Here is a 20,530-nt window from a genome sequence, read left to right as displayed (position 1 = left end):
AAATGTGCAGATCTAAATCTTATAACCTCTGAGCAGACAAAGCCGCGCCCCAGATCCCAGATTGGGAACCAATGCCTTGAAAAATAAAGTCACACATTAACACAAACTAACAGATCCAGGCAGCAACTTACATATTCTGCAGGTAAAGTGACTGTTTCTGTCAAAGGAGCCTGGTGGCTTTGAAGAGAGCATAGATGGATAGAACAGCTTCAGTTAAATGGACCATTCTAACGAGTACTTTTACTTTTAGTATTGTTAATATGCTCATACTGCTGCACTTTAACTCAAGTAAATGCAGGACTGATAATGTCAGTGATATCAGCTAATGAACTTTTGGCTTAAAGTCTGTGTAAAGCGACACACCACAGAAACGTGTTATTAACCACCCAACCAAATCTGAATGATTAAAAAACGGACACGTTGGCTCTGCTGTCTCAGGGGGCTTTCACACGAGGGACCCGGACACGGATCCATGCACTCTTGACCCCCAGGTCCAGTTTGTTTGCCAAGTGTGAACGTTGTGTACTGTTCCCGAGTCCATTTGAAAAGGTGGTCTGGACCAAAACAGAAGCACCAAAGACATCTCTGAACGCCGCCCGTCTCCTCTGGAACCTGCGTATGCAGCACAAGCCTCATCCTCTGAGCCACAAGGCCATAGAAGAAGACGCAGGAAGGTGAGCGGGTCGTCGTTGGCAACGTCTTTGAAACATTAACAATAGCAGCCATATTACGAAGGTCAGCTCCATTGAATGACATCTGAGAATTCATGGTTTTCTGGCCAAGACATAATCAAACGTCACCCAGTTGATGACACGGTCGTACTCTTCTTCTACGTTGTGTTAAAAGGCGAACTGCACACCGCCACCTGCTGTGTCAGTGTGTGTACGTACGCATGTGTGCTCGAGTCCAGACATGTTTGAGCCACCAGAGTCAGAGGACGGTGACAGGCTGGTATTTTTTTAATTCTATGTCAGGTTGTTGGAACTGAAGTGAACTGCTGGGCTGATTTGGACTGAGAGAGTCGCTGAAGATACGTTTGTAACTGGCCGTTAGGGAGGGTGAGGGGACGGGGAGGCGTTGATTTGGGGAACCGTGGCTCCGCTGCAACGTCGATCCATTTATCAAGTCCGCCCAAACGGTGTAATGGTCTAACTCAACAATTCAGTGAGTTCTCAGTCTTTTTTCAGCAACTGTTTTCTAACATGTTTGATGTGGTTAGAAGAAAAACTCAATTTACTTTACACAGACTTTAATGTTTAAAGCTGAGGTATTTTACAGTTTGGCCAAACCTCAAGCTTGTGATGAAAATGTCAGGAAGTTTGTCTGTAAACTGTTACAGATGTTTAAAACTGACAGTTTGTGTAATAATTTTACAGTTCACCTTGGTTTTCTCCTCCAAATAAGTTTTTCTGATCTACTGGTTTATTTCAAGCCTGTCTGATTGCCTGACCGCTCCTGTTCCTTCTATTTCCAGATCTCTGTAACTTGGAAGTTACGACAATGATGGCTAAAACTTATAAAGTTGTAATAAACTGGAATTATTCTTTAAGCTTGCATCAAACATCTGCTCAAAGTACACTCACATATTCACAAATAAAATATTAAATACTTGAAATCTGGTGGCAACACTTGTCTCTTGAAGCTCAGACGACGAACTTCCGATGTCTGGACATTTTAAGGTCCAAAGCTGGTGAATGAGCCAGAGGTTGAGAAACGACAGTCGGTGTCTCTGCTGTGGTTTGTTGGTTTTTATTAAGGTGGCAGATTTCAGTGGCAGCGCTGTGGTTCAAGACAAGTTTCTTTATAGACCTGCTACAGTCTGTCTTCAGGCAGGATCTCCCTCCCCCGGAGAGGTGAGGTCGCTGGTCTTTGGTCCTGCAGCCTTCAGAGGCAGCAGGTGAGGAGGAGGAGGAGGAGGAGGAGGAGGATGATGATAATGAAGACAAGGAGGTAGAGGACTGATGTCAGTAGGTCTTCTTCCAGGAGCGGATGTACAGCTGTAAGGGGAGGAGGGGGTTTCTGTTCTGCAGGCTGGGGTGGAAAACATCAAAATCCGCCCTCCTCACTCTCTGCAGGTAGTCCTCCAACACCACCTGCAAAACATGACACCACAGAAGAAGAGTCAGGTTTAGTTTGCATTCAGTGCGACTGAAGGAGCTCTGACAGACCTTGTTGTGAGCAGTTTCATGCAGGAACTATTTTTGATCAAACTGCACCTGTCAACTGTATCATGACAGAGAGGGAAGCGAGCGGTGACTAACCAGGTCATGATCTCTGGAAAGAGACACTGCTGTTGAGTTTTTCCAAATGTATTTTTTGGTGTATTGAACACCTTGAGTTTATGGTATTGGTATATCTCTACTAAGTAATACAGAGGTGTGGTACCATGCTTCTATTTTTGAAAAGGAAAAAAAAAAAGACTTAAAGGGGTAGTTCATCCAAGAATGAAAATTCAGTCATTATTAAGGTCGGGTTTAGTTTTTTAATCCAAAAAGCACTGCTGGAGTTTCACAGGAAAGTTTTCAGTGGAAATCAGTGTTGCAAAAACTAAACCTGACCTTCAGTCGGCATGAGGATGAGTAAATAAAGTTTCATTTGAGTGAACTATCCCTTTAACTGTGCGCTATTATTTAGTTTTTCAGTTATTTTTCTCCTTTGAGCACACAGAACACAATTCTACCTCAGCTGCATTAAAGAAGTCTCACCAGATCAGATTAAAATGCTCTACATCGCTACAGAGGACGTCTTTTTTTTTTAGTTTTTGAAATCAGAACAGACTGTAGCTTTAACATTTGTCTCCGACTCTAAAGGCAGCACCAGCCTCGGCTCAGCTCGGTTTAAATAAAGATTCATGCGTTAAAGAGCCGCAGAGGCCGGTCGGTGTGTTTCGTGTCCCTCAGGCCTCGGCGTCTCCTGCTTCACATGACGCTCCTCCAAACCTGCCATTCATCCGAATTAAATTTTCAGCGCGGTGAGAAAACATGAGTGGCTTCTGTGTCGGCTTTCTCACGTGGACGAGCACACTGAGCTGGAAGAGCATCACGCACACACACACACACACACACACACACACACACACTCGCTAACATGCTCACATGTGCACACAAACAACCTCGGCTGCACCACGAGGTCCACTGCAGCATGAAAATCATAATTGTACATTCAGGAGGGCAGAGTGGTTTTTCCTGTGTGCAGAGAACGTACAGTGTCACTGTATTTATAGCAGGTCACGTTTATGGACTTATGGCCGCAGCAGGTAGAACATTTACTGACCGTTCTCAGCTAAAAGGAAACTCATTTACTATCAATCAAATGTTTTCCTGCAGCAGCTATGTTGTTGTTTTTTTTCTATGATGGTTTCTTTAGTGAAGTTTTCTGTTCTGTTTTCATTTTGTTATTCCTAACATTGTTAAAACAACTTTTGAATAAAACTAAACTGCAGGTTTGTCTCAGTGTAAAGTTCATTTGAAATGTATTTCAAATAGGGCTGTTAATAGTCGATTAATCTGCTGATTATTTTCTTCTATTTTCTTCTTCTATCTATAAATGACCTGGTTTTGTCCACAGCCCAGAGATGTTCACTTTACTGTCTAGAGGAGTAATGAAACCAGAAATTAAACCACATCTGAGGAGCTGAAACCAGAGAATTTTGATTGTTTTCATTTAAAAACTGAAATGAATCCCCAACTATTTCATTAATCACTTAATCATTTTAACAGCAGATTAATAATCAATCAATCGGTGCAGCTTTAGATCTTCCCCTGATGTCTTTTTGACCAAAATGAAGGAGTGTTTCCTGTGATATTTCATGTAACAGATGGATGAACTGATCCAGGAGGGAAAACTAGACGCAGACACAAACATACGTGCTCTAATTCTAAAAGCTTTCTCCTTCAAGCAGAACGCCATCGCCGTTTTTAATGACCGCCTTCAGCTTACATCATCGCTGCACAACATAATCACGTCTGTGTTTCTCAACGTGTTTTCACTGTCAGCAGCACTGAACTCCTGCCGCTGGAAAACGAGCCCGACATGCATTAAGTTCTAGTTAACATGCTGCAAACACGCTCTCAAACCTCCGCATGTGACCTCACCAACATTTTGACATCTGAAGAGAGAAAAGCAACGAGTCACCTGCACCGAAGGCCGGATGTTTTAGTGTGGGTAGTTTATGCATCAGCATGAGGGCGCAGGTGTGTGTGTGTGTGTGTGTGTATGTGTCTCACAATATTAACATGAATGAAGCCTGCAACACTTTATTTTCTGCAGTTATTTTCTTCAGCAAAACTTAGGGGCATCATATCTGTCCTCCATGTTGAGTTACGTTCTTAACCAGACAGTACATACAGACAAAATTAACATATATTCTTTATTAACCTTCATCTTAAGTAGCAACTGGGTTCCTTCACCTTTTCCTAAGTCAAGTTCAAGCATTTTCAAGATGCAATTTCAAGGTTTTCCAGCACCTTACAGTTGTGCTAAATGACATATTTATCTACATAATTTAATTTAATCGGGTATTACTGTTACTGTACTGAAGGGTGACAAATTAAAGGAAAGTTTCATGTTTCAAAATGACTTTGACTTGGTTTTTATGACCTGAGGCTTGACAGAATAAGACAGAAAAGATTTTTTTTTTTTTTTATAAACAAATATTTGCATTTTCTCGGCAGACCAGCAGCCATCATGGAGGAGGCTACTTCAAAAATGATAAAATTTAGATTCACTGCCACAGAATGTCAGTGAGATTTATAAGGTGTACACTTCCTGTTTTTATTTGAATACACATACAATGTTGCTGTTATTTACATAAAGCTTTTCATTATTAAGAATTGTTTTAGATTTTGGAGATGATATGTGTTGATGAAATATTTACCAACAAAAGACTTTTTCCACAATAGATTTCACTGTTTTTATATCACACCTTTTAAAAGCCACACAGAAAAATGTGTCCCTCAGTTTGCCTCACAGGATGTTTCAGGATTAACATCTTTTTTGGAGACTTACCGTCTGGAGGAAGGCCGGAGTTGCAGCAGCCGGGACGCTCTCGCTAAACGATCGAGCCTGAAAACGAGAGCAGAACGGAACAGAAAAAGTCAGATCCGATCCTCAGATCTGAGCTGACCACACTTCTCTAACAGAGAGCAAAAAATCCAAACTAATAACTTTGTCAAAATTGACACTGGCGTCCTCGATGTTTCTGCTTCCCTTCCGGCTGGCAGTCAACATGGACAATGAGAGACTAATTTATGAGGATGAGAAGCAGCAAATCTTTTATGATCCACAGCTCCCTTTTCATAAGAATATCCTCAAAACAGACAAGCTTTGGATGGAAAATGAGAGGCTGTGGGGAGCTACAAGTAAATAAACAGTCCCACAAATATATAGGAACAAAGCTCACTTAAGAAAATTGTGCTTTTTATGAATAAATAACTTAGAGACCTATCTGTCCTGTGTCATTGCAGTTACAGGCAGTACTTACAGCCAACTTGTTATGTTACCAGCACGAGAGAGAGAACAACGGTTGCACCATCTGTTTGTGTTTGACTCACGGGTGTCTCAGTCTATCACACTCGACTCGCTGTTCATTTAATAATTTTCCCAAACCATGAAGACGTCCATCTATCTAAGTATATACATGTTTTCTCCTTTAAAAGAAGCGTTAAAGTGAAGGCAGTTGTGATAACAGCTGAGCAAAAACAGTCTCATTTTCTATTCTGGACGTTTTTTCTTGCAAACACTCAACCTAATTTTGTCTCTTGGATCTGTTTAATTGTTTGTTTGTGCTATATGTATTATTATCATTATGTATATAAATGTTTTTTTTACTGGAATAACTTCTATATAAAACTCCCCTCCTATTTTTTTTCAATTAATTAGCGGAGCACTCTCCTAATAGACTCACAGTCTGGAGAAGACAACATAAAAGACAGTGGGCCATAAACACCATAAATACATGTAGGAGGAAGTAAATCCTCATTTATATCCTTATTGTTTGCTCTCAGTATGTAATCACATGTGCTTTCACGGTTGGGAACAGTCCTAATTGGTATAAACAAGGTTCAAATAAAACAAACGCTGATGAATGTTCGGGCAGCGGCTTAATGAAAAAAGCCTTCAAAAGTACAAAAATCAATGAGGCGTTTAAGTGGCAGCTAATAAATCTCCAAACCAATTAGGTCCAGACTCACCAGAGCTTCATGACTAAAGAAAAAACTGAAACTATAGACATTTCCAGGACATTTTAAATTAGCCACCATGGTGTGGGTGCACATATTTGCAAACTGCATGTGAAAGCATCATCTGAATTTTAAAAATGGCCGTTTTGTTCCGGCTGTTTGAGCTCTCGCTGAGTATCTAAAGAGGTGTTTAAGTGCACTAGAAAACAGAACCGCTGCGGATGTGAACTTTACTTTAGCTCGTCTCTGACTAACTGCTGACTCTGATTCAGTCAACAGCTGCTTCAGAAGCATCGCACAAAAATATGTGCTGTGAGCTTGTGCAAACTGATAATACTAACCAAAACTTTTTTGTTTTCCAGGTCAACTTTCCAATTAATGGAGTAAGTATTAAATAGTTGGTTTTCAAATATTTTGTGCCCAGGGGCAGACATGCCAAAGGGCGAGCCAAAATCTCAACACCTGCAGTCATTTTCATTAAAAACAGCCCCTCAGACCAACAGAGGAAATGAGTTCGAGCCAATCAGAGGAAGAATTCCCAGACTGCAGGTTGGTTTTTGTCTACTTTCAGTCCAGGCTGGGAGAGTCCTCATCAGGGCAACATACAACACACTCTGCTGCCCGCTGAACTTGAGCCTGTGGTTTGGCCGGAAAGAGCGCCACCCCCCTCTGTAGCAGCCTGAATGCAAGCCTCCATGACGTCCTGTCAGGCTGCAAGATTGCGCTCTACCGAGCACGCTACAGGTGGCGGCACAAGGCCCTGACCAAATTGGCCGAGGTGCTGAAGAGATGCGGGCAGGAAATGAGCGGGCAGAGCTCATCCCCCATCTATAGGCTTTTGTGGAAACCCTGGGAGATTATTTAAAGGAAATCTCAAACCTACAGTGAACGTTTCTACAAGGGAAGTCGGTTGTGGTTATTTTTGCTTTAAATGACAAGAGAGAAAAAAGCAAAAAAAAAAAAAAAAAAAAAAGGCATGAAATATAAGAGGCGCCTGTTGTCCCCATGTCTCCACCACACTAGTCAGCTTCTTTGCGAGGCTGCACTTGAACACCTCTTTACGAGACGAACAGCCAGAACAAATCTGATGTTTGCCTGTGAGCCGTCCTCTGACATGTCGGCCACGTGCTTGTTCTTAACGTGGTGCCAGTAATACCACTACACTGAAGAGTAGCATCGTACTCTCTTGCCTTTATGGCAGAAATGTTCCCACACCAAGCTTCATTTTTTACCTCAGACTCCTACATGACCAGGCTGTTAGAGGAGTGTGTGTGTGTGTGAGTATCAGTGTTGGAAATATCTGTATGCAAATTAACTTATAGGCCAACATGTGTAAAAATATTCTTTGTGGTTACAATAAATGTTTTTGCTAAGTATTATGTGTTATCAGCCTGATTGATCTTCTTCATCTGTGCCACACTGAGCTCCACTGTTGTCCAGAAACTATTAGAAAGACATCAATGAGCCGTAGGGGTGTAATGACACATCAGTCTGGATCAATATATCGATTCGAGGGAAAGTTAAAATGTCAAGCTGTATCATCATCTTAAAGATACGCCTTTATTTTGAAATTCAAAATGCACGTTTGTGTTAGGCATGTCTGCAAGACTTCGGTGTGAAATAAAGTGAAATAATGAAAAACAAACAAATAAGTACAAATAAATAGTACATATACACATATACTCAGGATGATACCTGAAACAAGGACATCATCCGATATCGATCGCAGACGCCTGAATTAAATTGAAATCATATTGTGACAAACTGGGTGATATTTGGTAAATATTGTGTCACTGTACAGAAAATCAATATAATATGAATATGTTGTGATTTAATGAGCCACACTGGTACTGATTCACATGTTCCTTCTGCATGAACACACACACACTGTAGTTTATTTTGACTCAATCACACAATCACACGATCACACACACACACACACACACACACACACACTGTCCTGCTGCCCCAAATACTCACTAGAGCACCAAAAGAAGATTAATACTCAAATCACTGCTCCAACATTAGACGATTGGTAAAAATAAAAAATTCTGAAATCTACACGATGGAGAGACTAACCTTTTCTATAAAACTGCAAATGGAAAAATTTGGGGGATTATAGTCAAAATGGATTGGGTTCATCACTTCATAGAGACCTGACCTGCTTTAATGGAAACCACCGTCTCCAGTGAACTACTGCAGAGACCATCAGGAGCACGTTTTCACCGATAAATGAGTGTGTGAGTGTGTTTGTTCAAATGTTCAAAATTACAGACAGTAAAATCAAAGGGAAAAACAACAGAAGGGAGACGAGCTTTATTTTGATAAGGATTAATGCAATTATTTGGGTCATCTCTATATTATTATGTACTTATGCAAATGTGATTTCTGTACATGAATGTCTTACAAACCTGGACTGTGAATGAACTCCCTAAAAAAATTATTAATAAAGCACTGAAAATAGTCTTGCACTATTTCCTCTTTCTTTCTCCTTAAAAGAAAAAAATGAAACTATATATCTGTGAGCTGTTTTCAGATGTGCAGTAGGAGCTACTGGACTGAGAGACTGATCGGCCTTGGTGGGGTGGAGGTCTGAACTCTGGGTGCCCTTCTGGTTTCTTTTGTTTTTTCCAAAACATATTTAGACGATTCTGTGCCCTGAATATCCATTAGTAAACATTAATAAGGAAATCAATAATTCAGGTCTGCTCATTAAAATGTCCCGACTGACTCACAGTGAAGACTGCTGCAAACTCACCACACTCAAATATTATTAGTTTTAACTCTTGAGCAGTTTGATTCCAAGTTTTTGTTGATAGTTTATCACTTAAGTGTTTCACTGTGACTTCATCCCCGTGCAAAATAAAGAAAAGGTTTTCCCAGTTCAGGAAGCCTTTGTGCCTAAATAGGAGAAAATCCTACAGCAGGTTCAACAGTCGCTCATGGCTGCCATGTTTACGTACGTGTTGTAGATGTACGTGAGCCTGACTGGCGATGTCGTACACGACGTCCCGGACGTTCTGCTCCCGGCTGCCGCGGATGAAGTCCTCTTGAGAAGCTCCGTGCTGCACAAACAGACACAAAAAAACACTTGTGCGTTGGTTGATAAGTCGGTTTAAAGCCTATCTCTCCAGTTCAGCTGGATCCATTTAGCTGTACTCCACATCATGACAATCGCTCCTTCTCTTTAATCTGTTGAAAGGAGTCAAATTAAAGTGCTCCGGGTGGCCTCCTCCTACACCAGTAACACAGTGTGACATCGTGCTGGGGGCTGCGCAACCCCTGCACTGACATACGACCAGCCCACACTGCGGCAGGCTGCGGAGGAAAACTTTCAGCTCTCAACTCTGCTCCCCTTTCAAAGACCGAAATTTAAATCCAATGATACTTAATTTAATTTAGCGCCTTATGTGCCAGATCAATGCACACTGGACTGGAACATCTAAATCCACTGTTCTTCAGGGGATAGCTCAGATTATTTGAAGTGGGGTTGTATGAAGTACTTTAACTATAACCAGTGTATTAACTACAGTAGATGGCAGCTGGCACGTACCAGCAGGAGTACCCAACAGGGTCAGCAACAAAACATACTTCAAACACCTAAAAATGTGCACAAAAGTGTGCGCTATATTTAGAATATTTTCACCACTTTAACTTGCTGTCTGACAGCCTTTTTCCAACAGGAGAATGAGGCCAGTATGTTGCTCAAAATCCACCAAACTCCCTTCAGAAAAACATTAATTTTATGACACAGAGCGCAGGAGTTACTGGTCTACCGCTGCCTCGATTGGTTCGTTTGTTTGCGCTGCTGTTTGACTGAGTTTTAAAGGGTTAGTTCGGATTCACCAAAGTTACACAACAACACAAACAAACTAACCGATCGAGGCGGCAATAGAGCAGTAACTCTTGTATTCTGTAAGGTAAAATTACTGATTTCATCCATGGAGTTTGGTTAATTTGGAGAAAGTGATATCTAACTTATATAGCAAGAGCATAGATGGATACAACAGCTTCAGTTTTATGTCAGAAAAGGCTGTCTGACAGCAAGGTAAAGCAGTAAAAACCTGCTAAATAGAGCGTACGCTAAAACTGATATTGATGTTTTAGGTGGCTAAATTAAATTTTGCTAAATTTTGCAATCAGACAACTATACGATTCAACATCGCCACCAGAAATACTAGTCGGTTAAATTATTTATTAGTATTTTATTCACGTATGATGCCAGTTAACTGTTGCCTCTAAGATGGCGCAGTCAGACAACAGCCCCTCTTGCTGTACCTCGTAGTTGCGTGCGACCCATTGGCCCAGTCAACCCCGAATGTTTTTAATCAGCAAAGTCAGACAGATGGCAGCTCGTAAAACCAGTGCGGTTTGTCAGTGTTTTGATCTAGAAAATGGAAATAATGTTTAATGTAGACTGTGTCAGAATAAACTGGCATATTATCACTCACGTGGAGCAACATGTGACCACATTCAGCACAGACACGGACGTTAACTTGCAAGCAGAGCTGCTGCTAGCACTGCTAACATTAGCCACACTGTTGTAGCAGGCTGGCAGCTAACATTAACTCCAGGTCGTTTACCCGCCGACACTGTGATCCTCTTTGGTCTGAAAAGTTGAGGCATTTAGTGAGTTGTTGTCATGTTTTGTAGGTTAATGTGTAACGTTTGTATTGTACAGTGCAAAGTGACACACATTTCAGCGGCATGTAAAATACGATTTGGGGATTGCAGACTGATTAATGGCTTCAAGTGACTCTTAATGCACGTGGTATTTTTTCGGACAGTGTTTGACATGATGACTTAATAAACTGTGCTAAACTGCTTACCAAGTGTTTTCTTACTGTTAGACTGGTCGACTAGTCTGAATTAAATTTTGCGTGTAATCGACAGGAAGATTAGTCACCAGGAACAGCCCTAGTCCACAGCAGTACTTTGCTTAGCTTCCTACACCGGTACTCCTGCTGCTTCTCCATCATTTACTGTAGGTAATACACTGACCATGGATAAGTACCTGAACTATTCCTTTAACTACTGTTGTCTGTTTTTATCATATCAGTACAGAACTGTAACATCCATTTCACAGCAGCACTGATGCACATTTATAGAAATACTGTCAAGAGTTTAGTCTCCACTTTCATGAGTTGCACCCTCATTTGTTTAAGCTGTATATATATATATATATATAATTTTATTTTACTGTGTACATGCATTTTATCTCATGATAAAAGATAAAACATACTGTTTAATTTGTGGATCCTTCAGTATGACTAAAGTCTTATTGTATCCTCTTCTAGGTTTCCTCTTTTTTATTACACAGCGGCATATTAATAAAACTAACAATGCCACTGATTGAAAGCAGTTCAAATTTATTATATAAAATCAGTTTATTCTACTGTGCTCTTTTAAAAAGAGCGAATGTGAATTTTTCAGTGAAAATGTGAGCCTTCATGAAACATTATCATTCATGTGCTGCGGGTCTCTTTACAGGGTTACATCATCTTGAGAATGACGAGCAGAAAGAATAATGTGACCTAAAACCTTTTCCACACATGAACGTACATTTCTGCACTCATACATTATTTCTCGACACCTCAGACTGCAGGTCAGACTGTGATGACTAAAATTAAGACTCAGGTGAAATGATCTGACCCGACCTCTTTCTGCAACACAGGATCATAATAACGGGACAATTTCTGCTCCAAAAACAATTTCTCCCGTTCCTCGGAGAACTGGAGAAATTGTCTGAGTGTTGATGTTTCAGATGGAAGTGATGGGGGAAAAAAACGAGGCCGGTAATAATGGAAGGAAAGCAAAGAGAAATTTACTTTAGCAGGGGAGAGGAGAAGTGAGCGAGCGCTGCCACGTCAGAAAAACATTTTCTGTTGCCCTGCAAACCAACTTACCAACAAAATCATTCATGTGCAAAAAAACCCCACAAACACTGTTCTACCACAGAGACACTCTGGCTGGTAAATGACGTAGTTAGATAAAATAATTAAGAATGAAAGCAAGTGAATGTGAAGCCTATAACTGAGTCTGAACACCTTATTTTCTTACTTTATGTGGCCTGTTTTCAGTGCAAATCTATTTGGATCAATTATTTTTTTTTAGTGCAGGTTAATGGGTTTATTTCACAATAATGATCTGCTCACTGTACGTTATCCCCTCATTGTACTGCAAGACATTTTAAGATGTTTTTGGTTGAAAACGCAGATCATTGGAAATCTCACCAGCGTTACAACATGTGGGTTAAAACGTGAATACACCACAGAGAGATGACGTCCCTCCCCTTACAGCCTTACTTTGAAAAAACATGTCTGTTAGTCAACACTGAGAGACAAGTCATTTTTTTGTTCCTGTTTGAGTGCACACATTACATGAAGGCTACAACTAACCGTCATTCCCAAAGTTGACGTCCACAAATGTCTTGTTTTGTCCAAAACTCAGTAAAGAGTAAAGAAAACAGAAATTATTCACATTTAAGAAACTGAAATCTGAGAATTCTGACTTTTTTTAGTTACTCAGACAGATCAATCGATTATCAAAATAGCTGGACGATTAATTTAATAATTAAATATTCGCTGCAGCTCTACATTACACACAATCTTGAACTCTTCTGTAACTGATGAGTTCAAATCTCTAAAGGGCCCTAAGAAGAAATGCTATTTAGACATTAAAGAAATAGTTCACCCCAAAATTAAAACTGAATCATTATCTCCTCACTCTGCTGGAGTTTTTTTTTTTAGGAAACCCCTGAAACAATGGAAAAAAACACAAAATGTCTCAATTTTGCTCGTTTAAGTCTCCTAAAGCCCCAACATGCCGTTCACTTCCACATGCAAACCGTCACACGCCACACACCCAGTTCAGACGATGTGCACGTGAACATGAACGTGGCTCCAGCCGAAGGACCTACAGTGAAGATTTAGGCTAAAAAAAATGTCTGGTTTAAATGTCTGTCTGGTCATCTTGGCACGTCGGGACTTTATGAGACTACAGCAGCAGCAACATGGAGGCATCTTATGTTTTTTTAACATTTGAAAACTGGTCACCATTCACTTTTGGAGATTCTGCAACACCGTTTTCCTGTGAAACTCCAGCGGTGTTTTGTGGACTGAAAAACCAAACCTGACCTTCAATCGGCACAAGGGGGGGGGGGATAATGACTGAATTCTCATTTTTGGGTGAATGTGTCTCAGATAGCACTCCAATAAGAGACTGATTAAAGGATTAGAGTACTTCTTCCACCACTGGCGTGTGACTACGCGTGAAAGAAAAGAAGATCGGCACTTTACACTTTTGTTTGTGTGCAGAAACAAGCAATATGTATTAGTTAATTAGAGAGTGTGCTTCATCAGTTCCACCTCATCGCTACTCATTAGCTGTGTGAATGAAGATGGCAATGATTTCAGATGAACGGATTCAGCTGAGTCTTTAATGATTTATTTCTCAGAGACAGCTCATACTAATAAACATTACTGTAAAATTGCCAGAATTAGCCAAAAGGCTAGTTTTCATCCGTACTCCCTGGGCAGATGTAAAGTTGGCAACCTAAAATCAATATAAAAATTGAGAACTCGCTTCGCTGTGTCCTCTGACTGAAACAACAGCCTTAATCCACATATTATGAACCAGCTCACCTCAACAGCCCACCCACCTACACAACACCAATCCATCTACGTGTCCCTCCACTCTCGACCTCTCGGCCGTCTCACTGAGGACAAAACAACAGGACAGCAGCTTTTTTTTTCCCCCTCCCAAACAATAAACGGGAGCGATGCATCCAAAAATGAGAAATTGGAAAACACTTTCACCTGTCGCTGTGTGTTTATTTTGTCATTAGTGATGACAAACCCAGGAATAAAAAGAAAATTAAAGTACACATCAATTCAAGATTGTGATTTTGTTTGCAGTGATTTGTTGGTGTGTTTTCAGATGCGCCACTACCATCGTCTGTTTAAATGACAGCGGCTGTTCAGTCCGCTTCTTTTCTCCCTCCTTGGCTCAAATGTGTTTCCACGGTGATTCTCCATCATTCAAGTATCAAGTATGATCATCAAGTATCACAGGAAAACTGGCTCCGTCTGTTGTTTGTCTGCTGTGCCCTCCATAGTTCACTCCTGCTTATTAATTAGAGAAACTTTACTTTCCCAGTGATGAGTGATTGTCATAGACGTTTCAGTACGTCAACAGCGCCCTCTTCAGGCAGCAGAGTGGAGGTGTTCAGGAGGCCTTGGGTCAAAAGCATCATCCTCCAGCTGATGATTTTAAGGGCAGAGCCTGCGTGCTTCATGCAGCAGCCCAAATGCATCTGCACAGTATATACACCCCCTCCTCTGCCCCTCCACCCCCCCGGATCCTCCAGCAGCAGCAGTTTGTTCTCCATGTGGGACAGATGGCCCACACAAAGGTTGCAAATTGTTTGCGGCGTCATTTGTTTATCTGCAGTGTGTACATATCTCAGGCGGGAGGATTTAAATCTGAGCCTCTCTGCTTTTTCGCCATATGGTTGTTGTGTAACGATCCCTGTCGGTTTGTGCTGGATGACAATTTCATTACCGTTTCCACGAGAATATCATCTGACATCATGTCAGAGCCGAGCCATGAGTCAGCTAAACGTGTGTGTGTGTGTGTGTGTGTGTGTGTGTGTGTGTGTGTGTGTGTGTGTGTGTGTGTGTGTGTGTGTCTGTGTGTGTGTGTGTGTGTAGGACTTCCTTATGTCAGCTTTGGGAACGAAATTTGAGTTTTTAAAACCAGCTGAGTGGAGTCAGAGCTGCAGCTGCAGCTTCACTGCTCAGGGTTCAACATTGTTTTTTTTCCCACTCCAGTCGGGCAAAGGAGGTCAGAAATCTACTTGCCCAAAGTCAGTTTTTATTGTTTTATTGGCAGCTATCAAATAACAGCAAAGACAAAAGTTAACTGCTATATTCAATCTTGGGCTGCAAAGTTTTTAAAATGTAAGAAAATAGTGCAAAATGCATCGTAGTTTCTCAAACTCTAAAGTCTTTAAATGTCTCATTTGTCAAACTAAAACCCAAAGACATTCAGTTTAATATAAAAATAAATAAAAATCTCAACATTAAAGAGACTGAAAGCAACACTTTCTGTCACTTTTCGTGAAAAACTAGAAGAACCAGAGAAGGTGGTGAAAATGTTATTATAGAGCCCTGTACTCTAACTCTCATAAATCATCCTGACGTAAACGTTTGTCCAAACGTCCTCAGTCACCTTCGTCTTTTCTAAACGTGAACATGTTTCTCTTGTCATCCTAAAATCACAGCAAATATAATCGAGCAGTGTTACTGGTAGGTACTAAATACATATTATGTTATCATGTATAGAATAATACAGTTGATTGACGTCACTCACCTCTGACATACTGCACCCTGCTCTCCTTTAAATACCAGTTACATCCTGAAATCTACAGCCTATCCTCATATAGTTTTGTTTTTCATTGATTAATAAAAATTCCATCTAAAACAGCATGCTACTGGCTAAGATAACCATGAATATTAGATTATAATGATGGAATTATGCATGACTTTTCTTGACTTTTCTTTAATCTGAAATCAGCATTCATCGGCCGTCAGCCGCTCTGCTTTCTGAATGTCAGCATCACTGAAAAACCCACATCAGTCCACCACTAATTTGAGATGTTGTGATGGGGATTTTCACATTTTTTTTATACAAACCAAAAGAAATCTAATTATTGAGAAGATAATGTCATGGATAATTGATACTGAAAATAGGGGCCGGGCCATCTAAATTAAATTTGAATGCCATTTGAGTGTCTGGTTTCTTTGGCAGGTTTATTGATTCCTCGATAAAGTATTTCTACATCAGGAAATATTCCTAAATTTTATTTAGACAAAGTTCTGTATATAACTCTAATGCATCAAGCAGTTTGGCTTATTTATATTTCTGATTATTTTTTTTTAAGTTGCCCTCAGTTTATCAGTTTAGTTTATTAGAGGACCTCCTCTGTGCTTTGATCTGATTTTCTTGTGTTTGACGGGTCAATGAACGAAACTCTGAACGCCTCCTGAATTTCCTCAGACTGTCATCTGAGATACTGGAAGTTTTCCTGAACATTTCTTCTTCAGGAGTAAACAGTTTCAGAGCGACTGCGAGGCGTCGACTCACCAGCATGCAGATGTCCATGGGCAGGTAGACTTTCCGTCGGCTGCTGTGATAAGGAGTCGCTCTCAGACACGTCACGATTCCCTGAGCTTTACCGATGTGACTCGCTGCGTGGTCTGCATGGACGTCTTTCAAACCTGAAAAAAAACAAAACAAAAAACACAAACAAAGGGTTTGGGATTACTTTTCATAGATTTACTTGTCAGAATTCTCCTGCTGGTTTCAAAATAATAACACTTCCTCTGATAACACTTTATCTTCAGTTCTCACCACTGAAGATCTGACCTTCATCCTCAGATAACATGTTTTAGTTTAAAAATAAACATGATTCATTATTAAAAATTACTGCTTTTCCTTCCATGTAGCAGTGGTCTCACCTGTCCTTACCTAAACATTCCAGCAGCAGGTAAATCAACGAGGACTGTGTGTTCTCTGAATACGCCTCCAGCTCCTGCAGGTTTCTGTAGGCTCTGTCGTCCAGGTCCTTCTCCTGGTGAAACAGACCGGTTAGATTTTGGATTGTTTGTTTTCAAAGTAACTATTTACTTTTTATTTTTCACTAAATGGTTTTAAGTTACACACTGAAGTACTGAATCAGAGAAGGTTGATGGAAACGGCAAAAAAAGAATAAAAAAAATCAAAAACAACATCCTTAACTTTGCAAAAAAAAGTTTCTTTGCTCTGACACTCTCTTTATCGTTCTCATTGTTCTATAATACATCCATGATCGCTCTACACAGATCTGATGTAACCTTCCTCACATTAAAGGAGCAGTGTGTAGGATTTAGGGGCATCTAGCTGTGAGCTTGCAGATTAGAAAGACTTCACCTCATTCCTTTCAAACGTGTAGAAGAAACAACGATGGCGACAAAACCTGTGAAAAATGTGAAGGGTCCAATCTAGACACAGTGTGACCCGGGTTTGTCTGTTTGTCTGGGCTACTGTAGAAAGATGGACACTCAGTGGAAGAGGACGATAAAAAGAGCTCATTCTAAGGCAGGGATGTAACAAGAACCGATATTTTGGTGCCAGGTCTGCTGTTAAATGGAAGGAGAAGGACTCCAACCAGCACTGAACAACAGCAGCTACACGTGTCAGCTCAGTTCCAGGAACTTCTGCATTACTTTCCAGACATGCCAACATGCTTTCCTGACAGTGAATGTGGTTAAAATCAGCAATAAATCTGTTACAGTAATGTGAATTTAATGAAAATGGCGTGTCTTACTCTCTCTGTGATGATCCTCAGCAGCCATCTCTTTGTCAGATAATGTTTCCTCACCGCCTGCAAAACATCAACCAGACGGTTAATCAGCAAAAAGTCAGTTTGATGTCCTTCATCTTACTATGAGGTGTAGATATACGGTACATTTTAAGCTCAAATGAGACATTATGCTTCAAATCTGTCCACTCCACTGATTCTTTGATGAACATGGAAATGAAATTCAACGAGTTGACAGTTCAGTCTGTTGCTTCCTCTAATGTTTCCTAACATGACAATAAAACATTTATTTAAAACTACAGTTAAAGTAGTGACACGTCCTAACAGCCTTTGCTCATGTAAGTGAGTTTCTGTCCGTCCTCTGGATCTTTTGAAACCAAACATTTGATCTGATCTGCAGGTTGATATTTACCCTCCACAGCTCGGCGCTAACTGGCTGGTTCGGAGGATCGTCTCTGTAGATTTCTTCGATTGCCGTCTTCCAGAACTGCATTCGCATCAAACCAATAGTCTTCTGGGAAACGGAGTCTTTCACCTTGCGGAGGAACAGATATAGGAGGAAAACTGTTTGACAGGGTAGTTTGAAAAGGACTGAGATCAGAAATGGTACACAAGATATTTTATGAAATCCCACACTTTTACTTTAGCAGTGGCAGTAAAGGTGGTGGTAACACTGGCAGTGAAACCTTGGTAACCTTGCACAGTAATAACATCAGTAATCATTCTTCATCCAGCCTGGCTGTAGGAATACCTGCCTGTGCCAGCTCCACATTAAACGCTCTCAGAGCCAGAGAGGAGCGCCGCGCCTCCTCTGGGAGGAGGAGGGAGGACACAAAGCCGTCATAATCTCTGGACCTGAAGAGGAGGACAAGACGAGATGTCGCTGATGTCATTCTTCAAAAGTTATAGTTCCATTTCGTTCTTTATTTTTCAAAACTTATGTTATTATATTATTACACCTAAACAATATCTTTGACAAAATTTACTTTCAGGGCTTGAATTTTGAGAAACTGGCAGCCAATTCTTGGCCTTTGGTTGCAGTCAAAGAGTGCAGTTTGAGTGGCAGCCACTTTTTTAAGATCTAAAACTAGTGACAGCAAACAGCAAAGCATGCGCCTCAGTGAAAATATTTTTTAAATATTTGTTTCATCAGTGATATTTAAATGTCGTAGTTACAGTTGGAACCAGAACCAGACAATGCTGCAGATGCGTTTGCTCATGTGGGAACAGGCATCTGTTTTAGAGACAATGGAGAGGCAAATTAAATTGTTTGACTGTGAGGTGAAAAGTTCAACCAACACGTCAACGTCACAAACTGATTAAACTGAAAAAGAACCGGCCTGACAGCCTGGCAAAGACTATTGAAAGTTAGTGTTGAGTAGAACTGCTGATTAAATTTCTCTAATTCAAGCTTCTTAAATGTGAATATTCTGGTTTCTTTGATCCTCAACAGTAAACTGATTGCCTTTGGGTTATGGACAGCAACTCAAGACATTTGAGGACTTCAAGGGGCTTTGGGAAACAGTGATCAACATTTTCACCATGTTCTAACATTAATCATTGTACATTATGTTTACATTTATTAGTGATCAGTTAATTGAGAAATTGATGGAGAGATTAATCAAATCTCATGTTTGGATTTCAAAAAGAAAATTCATATAACCTGCAGTTTATGCAGAAATGAGGGTCAGAAATGCTGAGATGTAGTGAGCAAAGATGGATGATTTAATATTCTACAGTAAATGTTCATTTCTTATGGTAAAGTTCATTTAAAAATTGACAAACACACAAGCTTTTATAGAGCTTGCTACCTCAAAATTCAACTTAGTTAAATGCTTTGACATAATCTGCCAAATCAATACTGTTAGCCAATATTTACTGGCTAATGTATACTGTCAACAGTATGGTTGTGACAGGCTAATATCGGCTCCCCTGCCATACTAAAAAATATACAAAATACAAACTTTTAAGAGCTAAAAAAACAGATGGCATAATGAGAGTTTGAAGGATTCATCAGGCTGTAAACGAGGCGATAAAAACGTATTCTAACTTAAACTGTAAATTGTGAATCTATTCAGATTCCTCTGATTCTGAATATTGTTTAGAAAAAAATGGCAGTAGAAACTCTATAAATACATACTTCTTGGTCAGCTTGATTACGCCGAAATGAACACTGAACACAACATATTTAGTGAGCATAACCTTTAAGTAATATAAACTTAAGAGTTAAGCGCTTTTGCGTCCTCTTCACTTAAACACAAGATATTTGAATGGAGTTTGGTGTGGAGTTATCTCTATAAAACTTCAAAGTTTTAGTCCAAAATGTGAAGGTTATCCTTTTGAAATGTCTCTTTAAAGTAGCTGGATAGTTCAGGATCAATCCAGTCGTAAATGACGCTCTAATATCTGCTCTGTAAGTGCTAATGAGGTGAAGTTTAGCTAGCTTGGTGTAGTTAGCAGAGTCAGACCCACCTGACCAGCTCCAGACAGAACTTCTCATTGAACTGTGAGTCTGTTGTCGCGCTGGTCGCCGCTCTCACACTCTGCAGTTCAGCCGCTCTTTGGATACTAACACCGCTGGGTGAAACCTTCCTCTGAAGAGCCTGATACAGCGACGTTTTACTGCATAATAATCCATGTTTAGCACTGATGCTAGATGCCATGTTCCCCTTCAACTTTCACCCTTACATTGTGTCACGTTAAAAACATTCCCCCGGCCAGCCGACACCCGTGAAGTTACATTCCGCTTCAGTGTTTTTTTTTTTTTTTTTTCTGATGAAATATCTCTCGAAAAGTTGCAAATCATGAACTGACGCGAACCTGCCTGAAAAATATCAAATAAAATAGTAAAAGCTGCAAATGTGTTCGATAACACGTCAAAATCACACAAAAATAGCAGGACCGAAGACATAATCGATAGCTATAACATTACCGGAAATTTAACGGTACCGCCACCAAAATAAGAGCATGGAAAGTATAGTAAGTAAGT

The 20,530-nt window shown here is 40.3% G+C and overlaps 1 protein-coding gene across 1 annotated transcript; it reads right to left on the bottom strand.

The window, feature by feature from the left end:
- Positions 1-1,733: 1,733 nt before the first annotated feature.
- Positions 1,734-20,476, bottom strand: ndufaf6 (NADH:ubiquinone oxidoreductase complex assembly factor 6). Its single transcript, XM_084727450.1, has 9 exons — positions 20,014-20,476; positions 18,297-18,396; positions 17,954-18,076; positions 17,548-17,604; positions 16,710-16,812; positions 16,326-16,459; positions 9,143-9,244; positions 5,008-5,064; positions 1,734-2,093 (listed from the first exon to the last, which is right to left on the bottom strand). The coding sequence occupies exons 1-9, from the start codon at positions 20,202-20,204 to the stop codon at positions 1,965-1,967; spliced, it is 996 nt and encodes a 331-aa protein (XP_084583576.1). The 5' UTR covers positions 20,205-20,476; the 3' UTR covers positions 1,734-1,964.
- Between the last annotated feature and the right edge of the window lie 54 nt (positions 20,477-20,530).

This window comes from Lutjanus erythropterus, chromosome 9, assembly GCF_056507025.1.
Source record: "Lutjanus erythropterus isolate fLutEry1 chromosome 9, fLutEry1.hap2, whole genome shotgun sequence".
Lineage (NCBI taxonomy): Eukaryota > Metazoa > Chordata > Actinopteri > Lutjaniformes > Lutjanidae > Lutjanus > Lutjanus erythropterus.
This window is presented reverse-complemented; position numbering and strand designations above follow the sequence as displayed.